The 19,239-nt window shown below is 39.9% G+C and overlaps 1 protein-coding gene and 1 pseudogene across 1 annotated transcript; both read right to left on the reverse strand.

Moving 5' to 3' along the window:
* Positions 1-308: 308 nt before the first annotated feature.
* On the reverse strand, positions 309-427 carry LOC120609918 (uncharacterized; annotated as a pseudogene).
* Positions 428-9,649: 9,222 nt separating this feature from the next.
* Positions 9,650-13,931, reverse strand: MBL2 (mannose binding lectin 2). The gene is made up of 5 exons (XM_039871825.1): positions 13,811-13,931; positions 12,520-12,712; positions 12,007-12,123; positions 10,824-10,892; positions 9,650-10,163 (listed from the first exon to the last, which is right to left on the reverse strand). The coding sequence occupies exons 2-5, from the start codon at positions 12,701-12,703 to the stop codon at positions 9,790-9,792; spliced, it is 744 nt and encodes a 247-aa protein (XP_039727759.1). The 5' UTR covers positions 12,704-12,712; positions 13,811-13,931; the 3' UTR covers positions 9,650-9,789.
* Between the last annotated feature and the right edge of the window lie 5,308 nt (positions 13,932-19,239).

Here is a 19,239-nt window from a genome sequence, read left to right on the forward strand (position 1 = left end):
TGAAAGAAGTCTCTGAAGATTAATTTTCCTCCATGTCTTTGGAATTTTAGCTCTAATTTTCAGTTTTGCGCTTTGGCGCTCATTGTTTAAAACTATGCTAAGGAAAAGAAAAATATCCTTGTGATTGGCTCTTAGATTTTTGTATCAATCATTCTCATTTTTAGAGCTCTGAACATTCAGTGCCAACCTTTCATATTTTCATTGTTCTTTGTTTTTGTTTGTTTGTTTACTTACTTTTAGGCGAGGCAACCCTTGGTGGACCTCACAGATTGCAAGGACCTTGTCAGCTTACATTCCCTTATTTTTTATGCCTACAGCACCTGGTCTTCCTAGATGGTCTCCCATCCAAGTACTAACCAGGTCCAACTCTGCTTAGCTTCTGAGATCAGACGGGATTGGGCTTGTTCAGGGTGGCATGGCCGTAGATTATGTTTATTTTTCAATTTCTAACTTTTTAATAAATATTTCAACCATTCAGTTCATTTCCACACTTTCTGTTAAGAATTCTTTTAAATTCTTCAGTGTTAAATGATGTGATTTTTTTCTCATTGAGTAATGTTATCTTTATCCTATGGATTGCTATAATTATTTTTCATTATATTTTCTAAATGTGGGCAGTATTTTTTAAGTGGCTCTTTGGAGCCAAAGATTATTTAGGAGATCTCTGAATTTTCCAAGCAGTTGATTTTACTTAAAATTTTGTTCTTTATATATTTTTAAAATGAGATTTCAGAAAATGATCTCCACTGCAGTATTTTATCTTTAAAAACAATTTGAGAATCTCTTTATAGTCCAAGATGGTGAATTCTAATGAATGTCCCATGGTCAGCCTCTTGATGTTAAAAAATTGTTCAACCTTTTGACTTACATTCCTTTACTAGGCTACAGTCACAGTAATTAATTTGTCTCATTGGACTGTCTGCTGGTCAGCAGAGCATGAAATGTGATTCTCCATGGAAGAAAAAGGATGACTTTGTCATTCCTTCATTCAAATGCTTGTTCATTGATTCTTTTCCAAAACACACATGGAGTACTGATCACATAATCATGGCCAGGCCCTGCCTTGGGCACTGGGACCCCTCAAGTGAGAGAAAAGAGTAGTTATAAGATGGGGGTGTGCCCCACATGTGGACAGTGGAAAGAGGGGCTTTCAGGACTGAGAGAATGGTGTGCATGATGGATTGGGTGGACTTTCTGGGGCCACAGAAAGGGCAGTTTAAGTAAGAAAAGAAAGAGCCAAGCACAGCATGGAGGGCGTGTGAATTCTTTATTGCTTTGGGCCTACTTACCTGCCCCTCAGCAGAAATGGTCTGCCCCAGTTGCCTGGGGTAGGTTTGGTTCCGGGTAGAACTCAGAACATTCATCCCCATAGTGTGGTGTGATCCAGCTGGCCATGGTGGCCCTTGGTGCCCCTGTGTCAGACTGGGCCACGATGGAAGAACTTTATTCCGCTGAGGATATGTACTTTTGTCAAACCCAGGAGACCCTGGAGTGCTTCATGACAGAAGCCCCTGATGATATAGGAGCAAGTCTCACTATTCTTGGATATCAGTGGGAGATGGCGGATTGTGCTGTAATAGTTCAAGTCTTTATAATTCTTTTTCTTTTAGACAGAATTATGCAGTCATTCAAAGAAAGACTTTCTGTATGGGGAGACAAGAAAGCTACCAGTAGCAGTTCAGCACTAGCCATAATGAAATGTAACACTCTTATCAAGTTTCATCCTGGGTTGAAAGAAGATGAAAACTCAGAAGTAGCTGATGATCTGAATGTGCCCAAACCGGCAATAAGAAACATCATATACATTATAGTAAGACATGGAACAAAGAAAAAAACTCAATGTTCAGACCAAGAACAGCCTGTGTCTGAGACAGCAAGAAAGATCCAGGCTATGCACCAGAAACAGAAAGCCATTGACATACAAGTGCAAGAGGCTAAAACATCCTTAAAACTTCTACCAGCAACTGAAAAAAGACTCAGGTTCTCCATAATGAACTCTATGGCCTGTGTGAAAGCTCAGGTATTATCTCTGCCCAATGATTGCCTTAAGATCAGAGAAATGGCACCTTCTGTAGAAGGGAAGGACATGGGTGAGAACTTGGAATCAGGAGAAACAGGTAATAGAGATCATGTTGATGAGCCAGCAAAAGGATCGAGGGAAAAACTGAGGTGTGCTGTAACATCAAGTGTGCTTTTAAACATTCAAGATATAAAGAAAAAGAAATTCTACAATAATATTGCCAAAGAAAAGAAGAAAGCCCCCTTGGCAGGTCAACACAAATGTGCCCAGAACAAAGAAGCTTCCATCAAAAGGGCAGATAAACATCTTAAGGAGAAAGAAAATGAAATGACTATGTCGTATCACCCAAAAGAAATGGAGCAACTGGCGATATTACCTGTCAAGAAAGATCTTGACTTACAGAAGAAGGTGGGAAGTTTTGAAGCCAATGGCCTGATGAGTCTTGAAACTGAAGAACAAGAGATATACCAAAAGCGATTCCAAGATCTTGAATTACGTCTGGAAAGAATCATTTCTTCTTATCAGTGGCAGATTCTGACCCTGGAAGGAAAAGCTCTTGATGACTGGTTGAGAGCTCAGGAGGCTGAACGAAACCTCATCATCGTCAGACAGGAGGTCGCAGACCTGAGACAAAGAATAAGGGAAAGAGCAATTCAACTGCAACTTCTGGAACTGAATTCTCATGTATTTATTGATGCCAGCGGAGCATTTGGCCAGGATAACTGCCTCTCTGATCTTTGTGCCCAGGATGGTGCTTCCTCTGAGATGGGAGGGTCTCTGCCCACCAGCTGAGACCCACCCTTTGACTACCCTCTTCTCACTCCTCCCTCACCTCTTTCTCCATCATCTTCATTTTGTTCTTTTCCTCTTTTCTCCAATAAGATGTTTACTGTGAGTCTCGATGGGAAGTTCCTAGCAAAAAGATCTCCTCTTTCTCTACCTCCTCCGGGAAGACTGTCTTCTTTCTAAAGCATAGTTTATCTTTTTTTTATCTATAATGTCTTTGTTTGTTTGTTTGTTCGTTTGTGGACATTCCCATCCAAAAAAATGGATATATGATTCCTCTTGGCTTCATTCAGACTCCATGCACCATTACTAGTCAAAATCCTGAAATACCATAGTGGTCTTCAGTCACTAGGTTTCTTATTTTATCCTCAAAATATCTTTGAATTCTCCATACATTTATTTTAAAGGTAGAAATCACTTTTTATGCAAATGATTTTACTTTCTCTCATCTTGCATCTTGATAGTAATATAAATTTCAGGATAGATTTAGAAAAACCAAGATTATGTAAATTATCTCATTACATTACACGCTCTAGAAAGCATAATAATAGGTTTTTATTTGATGACTAAACAACACAATATGACCTACGAGCAGTTTATCTCATAAAGACATTTGAAACGTGAAGTACTTTTCTCTGTTCATGTTTCTATCTAGCAGCATTACAAGAGAAAAGCAAAAATTACTTTGTGATCTCAATAAATTATACTTGAATTAAAGATTGGCTAATGTGTGTCTTGTGTGAGAGGTGGCCTATGAAGTGGGGTATACAGTAGGCCTGGGTCCATCCAGATCTATTGTCCTTTGGTTGTGTGAGTCTCTGGAAGGGGCTGGAGTAATGTAAGACACTCAGTGAGAGGTGGGTGAGTCAGTCTAAAACTCCTTACCTTTGCCTAACATCTCTAGGAGACCTGGGCCACTGTGGCTCTCAAAATATTCATCCAGATGAAGGGCCTATCCCAAAATGCAAGGGAGGCTGGGAAATGTTGCTTCTTATGTTCTCAAGAAAAGGAATTTGTGCTAGAAAAAACTACCATAGTGTCTGTAAAGGTATCACTCAGGGAATTTTGCTTTTGGGGGACATTGATCAGAGAAATGGATCATAGCTAGAGGGGTCCTTGAGTTGAGGGTAAATTTTTTTCAGATAAAATATTTTATGCCATGTTCACACCTGCTGAGAATGATAAAGTAGAGAAAGAAAAAAAATAAAACTGAAAACTGATAAAGCAAATTGGTTCAAGCAAAGATATCCTTGGGGTCACTAAGACATGGTAGGATCTAGTACAAAAGTAACTGGTTTGGTCTTAGAAAGGAGGACATACAGTTCACCCGTCATAAGAGGAGGAGGTCAGAGTTAGTGGTCATTTATGAAATTTGATTGGGAGGTTTGATTGGGAGAAACCTAGGAAGTTATTGTCTGATTTTTTCAATTTTGCAGTGAAATAAGAAGCAAGATCTTTAGATAAGACTGAAGATAGAGAAGAAAATGTGGAAGACTTAAGAGAATACAGTTTAATTATCTGAGAGTGTGAATGCAGTAGGATTATTGGGTGACACTTAAGACTTGTTGTTAGAGGTCATAAAATTACAGTGAGAGTGTCATTCATGCTTGTATATTTTTCTATAGCCACAGTCAGCTCCCCAGAGCCAGATAAGGAGTCGATGAAGGGTAGAATTGAACCATGATTGAGATTTTTCCCCAGAATGTTTTGAAGGGGAACAAGATAAATCAATAAGAAGTCGGAATTGTGAAAGAGTGTTTATAATGATTAACCTTGCTATCTAAGCTGTGTAGGAGGGAAATTAGGCTGTGAGAGCAGTAAGGGGAAGTGAAAAGATGATAAAATCAAGAATTACACAATCCCAGGAAGTCCAAAACTATTAGAACGTGGTTCTAGGAAGAAGTGAGCTGAAAAGATTGCAGGTGGTGGCTAGAGAGTGGGATGCTTAACACTCACACTACTGAGAGGTGCCTTAATGGTACTGACTATGAGTGTGAGCTGGAGAATGTGTGCTAAAGTTGGGAGAACAAAAGCCATAAAATACAGTGTCAAGGAGTTAAGAATCCCATTTTCTAAAGAATTGTCTGGATGTTGAAATGACCCAGAATTATAACATGATTTAATGAGGTTTGAAATTCTCAACGATGTTCTATAAGCTTTCCTGCTGTGAAGGTTTATCATTGACAAGAAAACACAGGAATGCCAGCTGGAGTATGGTTTCCTGACCTCCTATTTTCCAGATTCCTTTTCTGAGGTCTTCTGTTCCAGAGGACTAACCGGGCTTTCCTCCTAAGGAGGAAGCCTTCTAGGCAGTGAGCAGGCCAGGCACACTGTGATCAAATCCCAGGTGGAGAGAACTCTGGGAGACCCCTGCTGGCACCCCACTCCCCTCCACGGCAATGGTCTTCATGCTGTCTTGGGACATGTCAGGGATGCAGAGAAGTACTCCTGGCCTTCTGCAAAGGTGAGATTCGAATTTATTTTCCAAAACATGTAGTAAAGGCTATAAAACTAAGTAAAATTAACCCTGGCACAAACATGTGGTGTGAACCAAATTTTACCCATTTGACGATCAAAACAATTGCTTGGGCTGCTAGGTGAAGATGTCTTTGTGTCAAACTGGAAACAAAATTATTCCAGCAGACTTCTGTGTTAATTTGAACTTCTCAGAAATGCGTTATCATCTAGAAAGTCCATTGCTGCTCTGGTCATTTTAGAAATTCAGCCTGATGGGTCCACTCCCAACCCTTGTTTACATTGGTTCAGTTCTATGAACCTCTTATGGTGAGTTCGCTGAAATGCTAGGCAATGCCAATCCAGATCTCAGTGCTTGCCTTTGCCTGTCCTTGTCATGATCCTAATAATCAGGTGAAACAATAACTTCTAGAGACATGTTCATATCATATCATTTTAAGTTTGAATTCCTCTTTCTTGTGGAATAGCCTGAGAACACTAGTTTTTGAAATGACACTGTGTTGAGTAAAGGATTAGCAAAACCCTTTCTCTTATACTATGAATTTTAGCCTTACGTTAACTTTCCTGTTCTGTTTCCCTGGAAACCTGGTCAGCTGTGTTACTGAGCAATATTGTACGTGATAAAAATGATCTGTGATTTTGAACTGCCTCTGACCTGGGAAGGCAGAATGAAATAAAAACAGCAGTTTGGGAGGCACAGCTTTGGCTGTCCCAAGGTGTGATGATTCTTGCAAACTCACATGTCCCTTGTGGAGACCCAGACACTTTCCCAAGGAGCTGTTTTTGTAAGATATACTGGTTCCTAAATGGCAAGATTTTCTTCTTTTTTAAGGCTGTCTAATATTCCTGTGTGTGTGTTTGTGTGCTTGTATTAAAGTTTCTTTATCCATTTATCAGTCAACAGATACCATTAGGTTGTTTACACATCTTGGCTATTGTGAGTAATGCTGCAATGAACATGGGAATACAGATATCTCTCTTGAGATTTTATTCCTATTGGATATTTATACCCAAATGCAATTGCTGTATGATAGTTATAGTTAAAATTCCTTCAGGAACCTCTATATTGTTTTCTATTGTATAGGCTGTACTGATTTACATTCCCACGAATAGCATACAAGAGTTCCCTCTTCTCCACGTCCTCTCCAACATTTGTTATCTTTTTACTTTTTGATAATAGCAATTCTCACAAGTGTGGAGTGATATCCCATTGATTTGCATTTCCCTGATGATAAGTGATGTTGAGTATCTTTTCATACCACTGAACTATACATTTAAAAATGTTTAAGATAGTAACTTTTGCTATGTGTATCTTATCGAAATTTTTAAAAATATGTAATATACAAAAAAAGAGGCTGCCATCAAGAAAATGGATCTCAAGACACAAGAAATAAATCACGATGACTTCCTTAAAGAAAAAAAAAAGATATATTAGTTCCTGTAAGTGGTGTGCAGCTTCTATGCCAGGGTCGTCCTTCTAAGTCAGTACTGCATGTGTATAGATCTAGCTCTGTCACAACCTTAACTATCACTTGGGGGCAGAGAATAGCTCTTGGACTGCTGTGTGAACTGCCATCAGGGCTCTTTCCACTGCAGAAAAGTGCTTGTTGCTGCCCAGATGTCAGGCTGTGTTTCCTTTCTTCTGTCCTTCTGAGTGGGGCTGGGGCAAGGGCCAAGTGTGGCCTATGGCATTTGTTTAAGTTGAAAAGTAGAGTTGAACTAAGGAGATCCTCAGAATGCATCTTGCACCTAGCTATATTTTAAAAATATTTACCCATGTCACTCAGTATTCTGATATTGCACAATCAAAGCCAGATATAAAAGAAAAAACATAAATTGAATTCAGAAAACTGACACCAGACTACAGTCGTCATTAATAACTTTGAATTTCAACATTTTTAAGTTTATCAGACTATGCTCTCATTGTATAAAGTTATACAATTTGAACTTTTCAAAATGCAAAACTATATATTTTCTGATGAAATCGCTTTTTAACCTCTTGTATATATGTGGTGTTCCACGCAGCATCTAAAACTAAAATTATTTTTAGTTTTACTAAGCATTGTTCAAGTAATTAAATAAGGAGGCCGTTAGGCTGAGGCGGCTGTCATGCCTTGGCAGCCTATGTAAGTAAACCGAAACCGAGGCCAGCCACTGCCCTGGAATCCCAGAAAACGAAACCTAAGAACAGTGACAAACAGCCAACTAGGCTTTCCCAAAGAAGGCAACAACTTACCAATAGCTAATCAAATAATTTATTTGCTTTGCTTCCACGTCTTCTCTATGAAATCCTTTCCCTTTGCTTCTGTCAGTGGAGTACTCCTAACTACTTTCAGTATGGTGCTCTCAATTCAAATCAATGTTTGCTCAGATAAACTCTGTAAATTTTAATGTGCCTCCGCTTATCTTTTAACAATTCAAACACTCACTACTCTATTTCAGTCACATATAAGATGCTCCAGTCTCTGCTTACATAATGACAATGTCAGGGTGCTCACCCCACAGAAGGCAGGATACTCTAATGCCCACATCATCAGTCTCTGAGTGACAGCTCTAGGGTGTACTGAAAATTGTGGCCCAGCTCTTTAGTTATTGGAATATTTGATGATTTCAGTCTAAAATATTTCTTCTAATGTACTGGTTCAGAAAGCCCAGAAACAGACTCATATGTATATAGTCACCTAATTTATAGAAAGGCACTACTATAATTCACTGGGCGTGAGAGAAGAATTGTCTTTCCAATGATAATGCTGTATCCAGTGGATAACTAAGAGGGATAGAGAGGAGGTTTAGCAATAAAGCTACTGGGTGAAAAAAAAAAAATGCGAATATCTTTATGATTTTGGACTAGGCAAAGATTTCTTAAACAGGCTCAGAAAAGTACTAGATATGAAGGAAAATATTGATAGATTGGACTTTGTTAAAATTAAGAACTGTTCATCAAAAGTCTATACTGAGAACAAGTCACAAATTTGAAAAATATTTGTGATACACAGAAACAAAAGGGACTTATATTCAGAATATAAAAATAACTCTTACAAATTAATAAGAAAGATACTGGATACTTAAACAAAATATGAAAGACATGAAGAGGTACTTCACAAAAGAAGATATGCAAATACCCAATAAGCATATGAAAAAGCCTTCAACATTATTACATGTCAGGGAAACAGAGAGTAAAGCCATGGTGAATATCATTTTAAACACACGAGAATGGCCCAAAATTAAAAAGACTAAAAAATATCAACTTTTTATAAGTAGGCAGAGCAACCAGAACTGACACATATTGCTGGTGGGAGTGTAAATTTATATAATCACTTTGGAAAGGTAAACATATACTTACTCCATGATCCACCAATTCTACTTCCGGATAGATAACCGAGAGAGATTAGTGCACATGTCTACCAAAAGACAACTACAGAAATTTTTATGAGTTTTTCTTCTTAATGGTCAAAAATTGGAAGCAGTCCAATGGTCTATTAACAATAGAATAGATAAACTGAAATATATTTATATAGTGGAAACCTACATGGCAATGAAAATGAATACTCTATTGATGTAGTAACACCATGAATAAATCTCATAGACTTAATTTTGAATGAAAAAGGTAAGATAAAATGTATAAATGTATAAATGATTCCATCTGTATGGAGTTCATAAATAGAGAAATTTAATGTATTGTAATAGAGGTCAGAAGAGTATTTATCTGGGGAATAAACCTCAACTAGGAGAGGTTATGAAGGGGTTTCTAGGATGTTAGAAATATCCTGTACCTTAATCAAGAAGGTGGTTACATGGGTGCACATATATGTGAAAATTCATTAATCAATTCACTTGAGATTTATGTTCTTTACGTAGCTTAGTGTCTCATTAAAAAAATAAAATATAGTTCAGAGAGAAAGCAACAAAATAGATCCTCTTAATAATTGAGACTGGCCAAAACCTATGGAATTAGGTCGAGGGAGGGATATCATTAGTAGAATCCTCTACCCAAAGAAAAAGGAAGGCTCAACAGAACACAGGTGTTCAGAGTAAATGGAACAATAAATTCATTTTATTTTTATACCTTAACAAGTTAACATTACTCAAACAAAAGTGCATGGTCTAATTAAAAATATATAAATGATACTAATATTACATTGATTACATGATGATGTAGATAATTAACATAAGATGCATAATATAGGTTCTGATTCATAGTAAACATTAAAAATATATTATCAGTACTACTACTATTGCTGCTATTACTTATTACTACTGTTATGATTTTATTGTTGTTGAAAGTGATTCTTATTAATAATTGGGTTTGAACCAGAAACTCTCATGGTACCATTTCGCACCTCTATATTTCATCATTCAATCAATTTTTTTTTTTTCATTTTCTCTGATTCCCCACAAAGGGAAAAATCAATACTGGGTATAGGAAAATTGATGCAGATTTATCTTTCAAAGCATACTGTGATCCTAGATGAGGTAAAGGGACAGGAGGGTCTGAGGGATGGGCTCCCTCAGACAGGGAACTCACAAACTGCCAAAAAGGAGGATGAGCAGGGCACGTCATTCCACTTGCCATCTGTCAGGATCGTCACACAGTGTTCCTCAGAGCCAGAATTGTTGGGCTCGTGATCATTCCAATTTAGGTAGGTTATACTCCCTCCTGTCAGATCCACAAACTGACCTTCATTTTTCACATCTGTGAAGCCCAGGAAGGCCACTTTTCTGGCTACATTCTGGATGGCCTGGTTCTCTTCAGCATTCATGGGGGTGGCCACAGAGGCCTCAAACTGGGTGCACAGATCCTTCACTCTGTCAAAGGTCATACTTTCACCATTGGTCAAGAAGAGCTTCTTCCCAACTTGTTTTCCCAGAGAGAAGGTCAGCCCTAAATGAAAAAATGTGGGTGACACTGGCTTATCTTTAAGCCCAGCCCAAGGTATTTTTCTGGATGAAGGCTTCTACACTAGAATTTCCACATGAAATATGGTATGTCCAGTTAAATTTGAATTCATGTAAGTAATCAATTTTTTATTATAACTATTGCCTATGCAATTTGGGGGACATACTTATACTAAAAATATTGTTCTTTACCTGAAATTCAAATTTAACTTATTGCTCTCTTTTTTGTTGAACAATAATAAAATTGTTGTTTTAATCTGTTAAATCTAGCAAACCTAATCTGAAAGGACAGACTAGAACAAAGGTCTTTGACCTTTTGAGTCACAGTTTTAGAAGACAAATAATTTGTAATTCTAAATTTTACCCCAATAATAACTTGAGTAAAGAACACAGGTTCAGGGTCTCTAGAGTCAGATTGACTTCAGTTTATAAACTACCTCTGCCAATTAATAGCTCTGTGTTTTTGAGCAAATTATGTAATTTTTCTTTGCCTCCATTTCTAACAAAAGGTGGTAAGGAGTTCATGAGATCAGAATGTGAGAAACACCTATTCAAGTACTAGAAGATGATACGTATTTAATAAATATTTGTTGCCTTTCACTTTCCCAAACTCCAAGCTGCCTGAAAAGTAAGAGAGAAGGCTTACACTTTTTGATTTGGCCCAATTCTGATCGCAGAGCTTCTCTTTCTGAAGCAGCCAGGCTAGTATCACAATCTAAAAAATTAAAACAAAGTGAAAGAGCATTGTTGAGAAGGGGTTTCAGAACTACAAGTGGATAGGGTAACCTTATAAAATTAAAAAAAAATTAACCTTGATATTTACTCTTTGAAGAATTTTTTTTAAATGTATCAAGAAGAAAAAAAAGAAAAGTATCTCTATTTCCATCCAGCCCAAAATATCACTCTTCACCTGTTCAATGTATCTATAGATACTTATTTTATTTTATTTTTGTTTTTCCCAGAGTTTGTTCTATTAATCAGTAAACCAAGATTTTTGTGAGTTGCCCATTATTTAAGTGGTGGGGGGAATGAGGGAGGGAGAAGGCAAGCCGTTTGTAATAGATGGCAAAAATGGCCTCAATATGGTGTAGCTTCTCTCATTAAGAAATAGAGTCTCTTTCCCTACTCTTTGAATCTTGGTGGCCGTGTGACTGGTTGTGACAAATAGAGTGTGACAGAGGGAATAATGTACATATGCTAAGCCTTCAGAAAGCCTTAAAGCCTCTACTCTTTCTACTCTTGGGGAACCTGTAATCACCTCTATGGGAACAAGCCCAAGCTAGCCTAGTGAAGGATAAGAGACCTGTGGCTCATTACCTACATCACTCCAGCTGACAACTGAACAGCAAGACGTGAGACCATTGATCATGAGTTGACCACAGACACAGGAGTGAGTCCAACTGAGAGCAACACAGAAATCACTTATTGGATCCACAGAATTGTTTCTGTGTTTTTTGTTGGCAATGAAGTAAAAGATAACTGACACACCTTATATATCCCCTTTTGTGAAAATAAGCATAACAAGCCCAACACGGAGCTGACCTGTTTTCTCCCTTTCGTGTCAGCTAAAGGAGAGCGAGGGCCCAGCTCCTTCCGGGGGTGCTTGGTGAAGGAGTGGCACTGTAAGAGTCTGTAAGCCTGTATTCGGGCACAGATAGGAATACTGTGAGGCCCCAAGTAACCTAGAGAGTGCTGAGGGTGCTGGGTCAGGAAGCAGAGTTGGGTATCTTCTCATGAAGCAGCAGGGGAAGGGGCATTCCCACCTGGTACTCAAAGTCCCAGGACCCAGTGTGCCCTCAGCCTAGACCTTGCTGAGGTAATCTCCTTACCCAGACATATTCCAGGGTCTCCTTTTGGGCCCACTGCTCCTGGGTTACCAGGAGCCCCTGAGATTCCTTGAGGCCCCAACTTTCCAGGAGGGCCCTGCAAGCCTCTGAGTCCTTGCCCTGTTGGAAGACAAAATAAACATAAATCAATATCTGTGTTTTTGCTCTGTTTCTCCAAGTGTTTGAGGCCTAATCTCTTCCCGGGAAGAAGAAGACATTAACCCAGGACCAACTTTTCTAAGCCACTACTTCCAATGACCCAGAGAAGGAAATCTATGTCCCATGGGATGACCTGCCTTGAGGGCCAATTCCCTGAGCAAGCAAAACAACCACATGTCACTAACTCCTGTGTAAAAGTCTGGGATGCCAAAGAGTCATAACTGTATATGTTTTGAATTATAATATGTAATTGAGAGAAATACACCCTATACAAATAGGACATTACTCTCCTCACATCCCCAGGCAATTTTGTCTGGAAAGTAAAGAGTTACAGAAATAGAACAGCCTAAGCTGTACCTGGTTCTCCCTTTTCTCCCTTGGCACCATCACGTCCATCTTTGCCTGGGAAGCCATTGATGCCTGGAGAACCACAGGTGATCACAGGACAGGTCTTTTGGAGGTTCTCCCAGGTTTCTGCTTCTGTGCAAGACGCTGTCACCACACTCAGGAGAAGGAAAAGAAGCGATGGAAATAGGGACATAGTCCTCACCTTGGTGTATGAAAAATCAGGGAAAATTATCTCATCTTGTTCAGTTAATCAACATATATTACCAAAAATTCCCTCTGTCCTATTACCTATACTGGGCAGACAATGAAGAGACGGATGACCCATTCCTACATCCAGACTGGGGATTTGGAAAAGTAAGTCTTCCTTCTGACATTATGTGATTAGTACTTTAACAAAGATAGGTACAACAACATGCAGTGGGGGAACTAGGGAGTAGGTCACGAGTGCCCAGGCCTCTGGTATTATCACTAGAGGTTGTGAGTATGCTTCCCATGGCATTTGTGAGAGGAAATAGGCCTACGCATTGCCAGCAGCACATTCATGCCTGTTAGCTTGGTGTGGGGGCGGGGATGAATGGAGACCTAGGAATGTGTAAAAGTTCCCTCTCTCCCCAGCTTTCCCCTTTGGGCCCATCTACTGCCTACATCCCATCCTCATATCTGTGCAGACCACTGTCATCCAGGACCAGTTAACCATAATTGGCTGAATGGCAGGCACTAAGCTGCAGACCGGTGATCCAGAGAGGAAGGATCACTACTTGTCATTCACTCAGCATGGATTTAACTCGAGTTTGCTTCTTCTTGAGGTTTTATTTCTCATTGCAAGAGATACTAACCAAGGGTAGAATTTTCTCTGGAAATTTTTCACTATCTCAGCCCTGGCAGGGTGACAGATCCCTTTCTAGTTCCTGACAGGAATCCCCTGTGTTCTGTGAGTCAGAAACACTGGCCATCAGACCATCTTCTTTGACTCCCCTTCCCATTTCTCAATCTTAGCATTTCATGTGTCCTTCAAATCTGTCCTTCTTCAGGAAGCCTCAGTAGCCCAACTTCATGGGTCTGATTCTTTAAGGCTCTCTTTGAAAATGAAGGCAGTTCATTTGCAAATGGTTAGGTAAATCTAGGTAAGTTACAAGTGCCCTAGCATAAGCAGAGAGAGACACCTCCAACCCACCCACATGACTTCTGCCTGCCATCTCCCCACCTCCACCCACCAGAAAGCCTTCTCTAGACCTCCGAGGTCAAGTCAAGTCCCTAGACAAATCTAGGACCCCAGATCTGTTCACCAGAAATGACTTACTGGGGCTTCTGCAGAGCGGAGATGAGGAGAAAAGGAAGCTGACACTCAGGGCACGGGCTCTGGCAGATGCCTCAGGGTAAGGAAGGAGGCTGGACTTGGCAACTGCAGGGCCCAATCAGCCTGGCCCTCAACCCCAGATTAATAAACAACTCTTCTTAGTATTACACTAAACTTTTCTTAGCATTTCGCCAGAGGCTTCTGGCACAGTGTTTGGCAGCTGTTTGCTTTAATACCACACAAATCCTCCTTCTATTTGCCATTCATTTTGACATTTCTCATTGCTGAGCAACCGTAAGTAGGTTCACATATACATCATGTTGAGATCATTATTTTCAACAGAGAAACATAAAGATACCTAGGAATACACCCACACTCTTGTGCACATCAACTGTACACACAGACATGTACACGTGCACACACAATCATCCACAGAAGCACAGCAGACCCCTTGCTGCCCTTAACACATCAAGAGCACTCTTGCCTCAGGCTCTACACTTGACATTCTCCCAGGCTGGACATCCTCTCCACTGTATCACTGCCTGGCTCTTCTATTCAAATATCCCTGTCTCAGAGAAACCTGTCTCAATTATTTTATCTAAAGTAGTCCCACCTAGTCACTCTCTAAGCTCGTGGCTGCTGGGGTATTTTTTGTTTTTTTGTTTTTTATTTATATTTTATGATATTACATTCTAGCCATTTGCTTTTTTATTTCTTTCTTTTTTTTTTAACTGTGGTAAAATATATATAACATTTTGTTTAACAATATTTACCATTTTGACCATCATTAGGTGTGCAATTTAGCAGCATTAAGTACATTCTCATTGTTGTGCAACCATGACTAATATCCATCTCCAGAACTTTTCATCATCTGTAACTAAAACTCTGTACTCATTAAACAATAATTTCCTATCCCTATCCTCTGGTTACTACTGTTCTACTTTTTGTCTCTATGAATTTGACTACTCTAGGTACCTATATTAGTGAAATTATATAACATTTGTCTTTTTGTGACTGGCTTATTTAATTTAGAATAATGTCTTCAAGATTCATCCATGTTGCAACATATATCAGAATGTCCTATTTTTTTTAAGGCTGAATAATATTCCATTATACGTAAATACCACATTTTGGAAGGTTTTTTTTTTTTTTTTGGCTTAATTTTTTTGGTTTATTTTTGGTTCATACAAGGTCGGCTTTTCGTCCATTGGCTCTCCAGGAAAGATGTCTTCCAAACAGTAATTCAGGGATCCAGGCTGCATCTTATAGCCTCTGGAATAGGTAATTTCCAGATTGCTGAAGCTAAAAAGGAGAAAGCTGAGGCTGAGGGTAATGCAGCAACTCTGAAATATTTTGGCATGGAATTGACATCACTTCTTTTTAATGCTATTGTTCAGAACTAGTCACACATCCAAACTTAATTTCAAGGGAAGCTTGAAGATATAGAGGAACAGATGGAGATTCGGTGAGTACTAATTATTCCTAAAACAATTTAATAACAGCTTTTTTAAAACCCTGGCTCCAACTGAGAGCCTGATGTATGTTAAATGGGGGCTGGGGGACAAGGAGAGGTGGGGAGCAAAATTTCTCTGACTTTGGTGAATCCAGCTTCCAGAAGCCAGGCCACGCCAGATCCTGGATTCAAGGTAGGACATGGAAAGTGCCAGCTCAGAATCTAGAAGTTTGGGTTCTGCACTATATTTCTATCAACCTTGGGCAAAGCCACTCTTCCATGGGCTTGCCTAATTAGCAAAATAAAGGTTTTGAGCCTATTTTAGTAACTATGACTGTGTAACAAGTTGCCCCCAAACCTAAAACAATTATCATTTGTTAATTCTTATGGTTTCCATGGGTCAGGAATGCAGAAGTAGCTTGGCTGGGTGGTTCTGCCTCAGGGTCTCTTATCCATAGTTATCTGAAGGCATGATTAAGGCTGAGCATCTACCTGCCTGGTGGCTCATCACGTGGCTTGTGGGTTGGAGCTGGTTTCTGGCAAGGAGGTCTCACTATCTCTCTACATGCACCTCTCCACAGCCACCAAGATGAAATCCACACCACAGCCTTTAATACCTTGGGAGCTTCATTTTTAATAGTCAAAAAAAAAAAAAAAAAAAAAGCTGGGAATAACCCAATTGTCCTTCAACAAGTAAATAGATAAATAAACCGTGGAAAACTCAGGAAAAAAAAATGCTGGTAAATAATGGTTAAATCTGAATAAGATTTGTATCTTATTGTTTTGTTCCAATGTCATTTTCCTGGTTTTGATACTTGTCCTATAATATGTTAGATCCTATCCTTGATGAATGATAGATGAGGTATATGTGAGACCTTTACTATTTACTCAACTTATATGTGAGACAAAAATTATTTCAAAAGAAAAATTTTCCAAAGGGAGTCTCAAAGAAACTGTGGCTATTCCAAACATTATCCCTGTTTCCTTCAGAGCTTTCTCCAAGTTTCTCAATATGAATAGTCTGTTCAGTGGCTTGAAAGTGAGATAAAGTAGGCCACGTTCCCAATGCTAATGCTATTGTGACTGGGCTTTACAGTATGAGATCCAAGAGGTGAGAAATATTGCATCAACAGGTTGACAATAGAATTATAATTTTTGTAAGACTTTGGACCTCCTCCAAAGATTCATTAGAGGAATTTCAATAGAGGATAGCTGATCAGATTTGAATTTTCAAAGCTTGTTTTGACTACAGTGTGGGGAAAGATTGGAGGGGAGCAGGTATAGGAAAAATCAGACTTGCAAGGAGGTACTTCCTGTCATTTAAGCAGCAGATGATGATGGTCAGTCAGACTTAGGATAATGACAGATGGATCAAGAAGGTGGACACCTTTGAGAATATCTGCAGGATACATTTGGTGGAACTTGGGAATTTATGTGAAATGGTGAAAAGAAGAAGGAATTATTATAGACACAAGTTTCTGACTTGAATATCTGGGTGCCATTCAAATGAGATAAGAAATACGAGCAAAATAACAATCGCGGGTGGGGGGGAGGCTAATGGGCGTCTTGTGGGTAAATGGCTTGAACCATGTGATGGTGATCAAGAGAGAAAATCTAGAAGGAGTGGAACAATAATTTTATGAAGCACAGTGGAGTTAATTCTGAAGATTTCTAATAGAGCTGTCATACAATGTCATATTAGCTTAGGATGGTCTGGGAGCCCATCGTGGAAGCCTCATACAGATGTTGCAGAGACCTATAGTAAGGGTATTTATTATAGGGGCCTCCAAATATCAAAAGGAATGTGTATGAGATTCCCTGCATGAAAAATGTCCAAGGCTGTAGAGAACCACATGCCTAAAGCTAACGGAGACCAAGAGATCCAGGGCCTAAAAAGGGCTGTAGGCAACTTGTTCATCTCTCTTCCCTACTGTTTAGCAGCCAAACCTTCCTATGAATCCTTCTCCAAAGTGGCAGGAAGTGAAATGAGGTAGCTGAATCCAAGTCATGCTGGAGCTGTTGCTTTGATCACAGAGCTTACTTTTATTGAACACTTAGTCCAGAGGTCAGGAAGCTGCCCTATAGACACTGACCTTTCCTGGAACTGGGCTGGGAAGGGATGGGCATCTGAGTGGGAAGTCCGTTCAACTGTTGAGCCACTGCTCTGGGCGATGCCCAGCTATGAGTTCCTTCTGCTCTCCACGGTCTCCAACAGGCCTTTCACATATGAGACACCTCTCTTCACATGCATCAGCCCCCAATTACCAGCTCTACACTTTGCCTCAGAGATACAGCCACTGTGTGCATTTGTTCTAGACCTGAAGTCCCTCCCAGAATTACCTCCTCTCTGGCACCTCCAGCAGACATCCACCTCACATCAAGAGTCTGCAGAGATACTATCTCTCTGATGTGTAGGAGGACTGCCTGCCCCACTAAACCCCTTATCCTCTAGCTGGGGCTGGAACTCCAGCTCTTTCACTTCCCAGCTGTGCGACCTTGGCCACGTTCCATCTCCTTCAGTTCCTCGATTTCTTCATCTGTGAACCAGGATTGCACTGTCTTGTCCATGCCATGGAATGCCCTTTTCTGGTCCACACTCAGTGCATGGCATGCAGCCCATTATGCCAGGGCCTTCATTACCTCCAGGATGACTTCACAATAGTCTTTTTTGGGAAGCAGTGGTCTTGGGTGGTCCTTTTTGGGAGGTACGGCTTGAGATTTAGAGTCAGAGGCTTGGTTTGGTCTCATGACTGTGAGTTTAGACAAACCACCTATTCTGACTGAACCTTAGTTTTTATATCTATAAAATAAGATTTTGAACCCTGTTCTCTTTCCCACAGGGACATGCCGTAAGTGAAGACAGTGAATGGAAAGTGTCAGTTCTCTCCAGGCAAAGACCACCAGGAACATGCCTAACCTCAAATAAAGTTGATTTTTTTCTTACTTTTAGTTTTTAGATAAACAAGGATATTTTATACAATGGTGAGCCTTATGACTTTCCAGCAACAGGTTGTCAGGGTGGATTTTTATGGGATTTGGCCTTGTATTAGGTTATTTGGGGGGAAGGTTTAAGGAATGGGTGTCTATGCTGGAAAGGACACTGCCAAAAAGCCAAGGTATTTTGTAACTGAGTTATTTTAATAAATTTTATAAAAGAGGAGGGAAAATGGAACAATACAAAAATGTGTTTTATAATGAAGCAGCAGTTGTTCATATTAGCCAGGAGAGGGGCATGCTTTTATTTTTTGTAGTTCTCAGGGTGACCTTTTTTATCTGTGCTTTTGGAATGATCTTTGTGTCTCATAACAGAATGATTTTGTTTTATGCTGGTGTTCTGTGAAATTGTTTATGGTCAGCAAAGAATACCATGGGCTGGCTGTGAGAGACAGTTGACAGCTGTCAACTGTTTTCTCTTTGTCAGCAGCATCCTTTGTGACTAATGTCTTTCCTTTTCAAAACTTCTGTCATGTTTTCAATCATAGTATGGCTTTCTTGCTCATTTTTGGTCATGGACCCTTTGAGAATCTGAAAATATCATAACCCTTATTTTCAACAAGGACAAATACACATACCTACAGCATCTTACATGGTACATACACTTATATGCCACTGCTGCCATGGGCTGGGAGGTAAGAGCAAGTCACATCTGCCCAAGTGATGGAGTCCATACTCTCCTCTGGCACGGCCTTGAACACAGGGTAGCTGCAGTAAAGAAAGGTTGGGCCTCACGACAGCAAGGACCTGCTCCCGTGCCACACAAATCGGAACACGTGTAGAGCCAGCCTTCTCAGATGTTGGCTGCTTCATCCTCCCCCGGCCCCCACTCCCGGGGTTGCTGTATTGCAGCTCCAAGGGCATCCTCGCTCTGAGGCTGCTTCTCTCTAATAACCTGTTTCCTGATGGGCGACAGGAAACATAGTGATAGTCATCTTCATTCCTGGGTCTCTGGGACCAGGGATGCTTCTTGTCAGGGTTTATT

Source organism: Pteropus medius, unplaced genomic scaffold (genome assembly GCF_902729225.1).
Source record: "Pteropus medius unplaced genomic scaffold, Ma_sr-lr_union100, whole genome shotgun sequence".
Lineage (NCBI taxonomy): Eukaryota > Metazoa > Chordata > Mammalia > Chiroptera > Pteropodidae > Pteropus > Pteropus medius.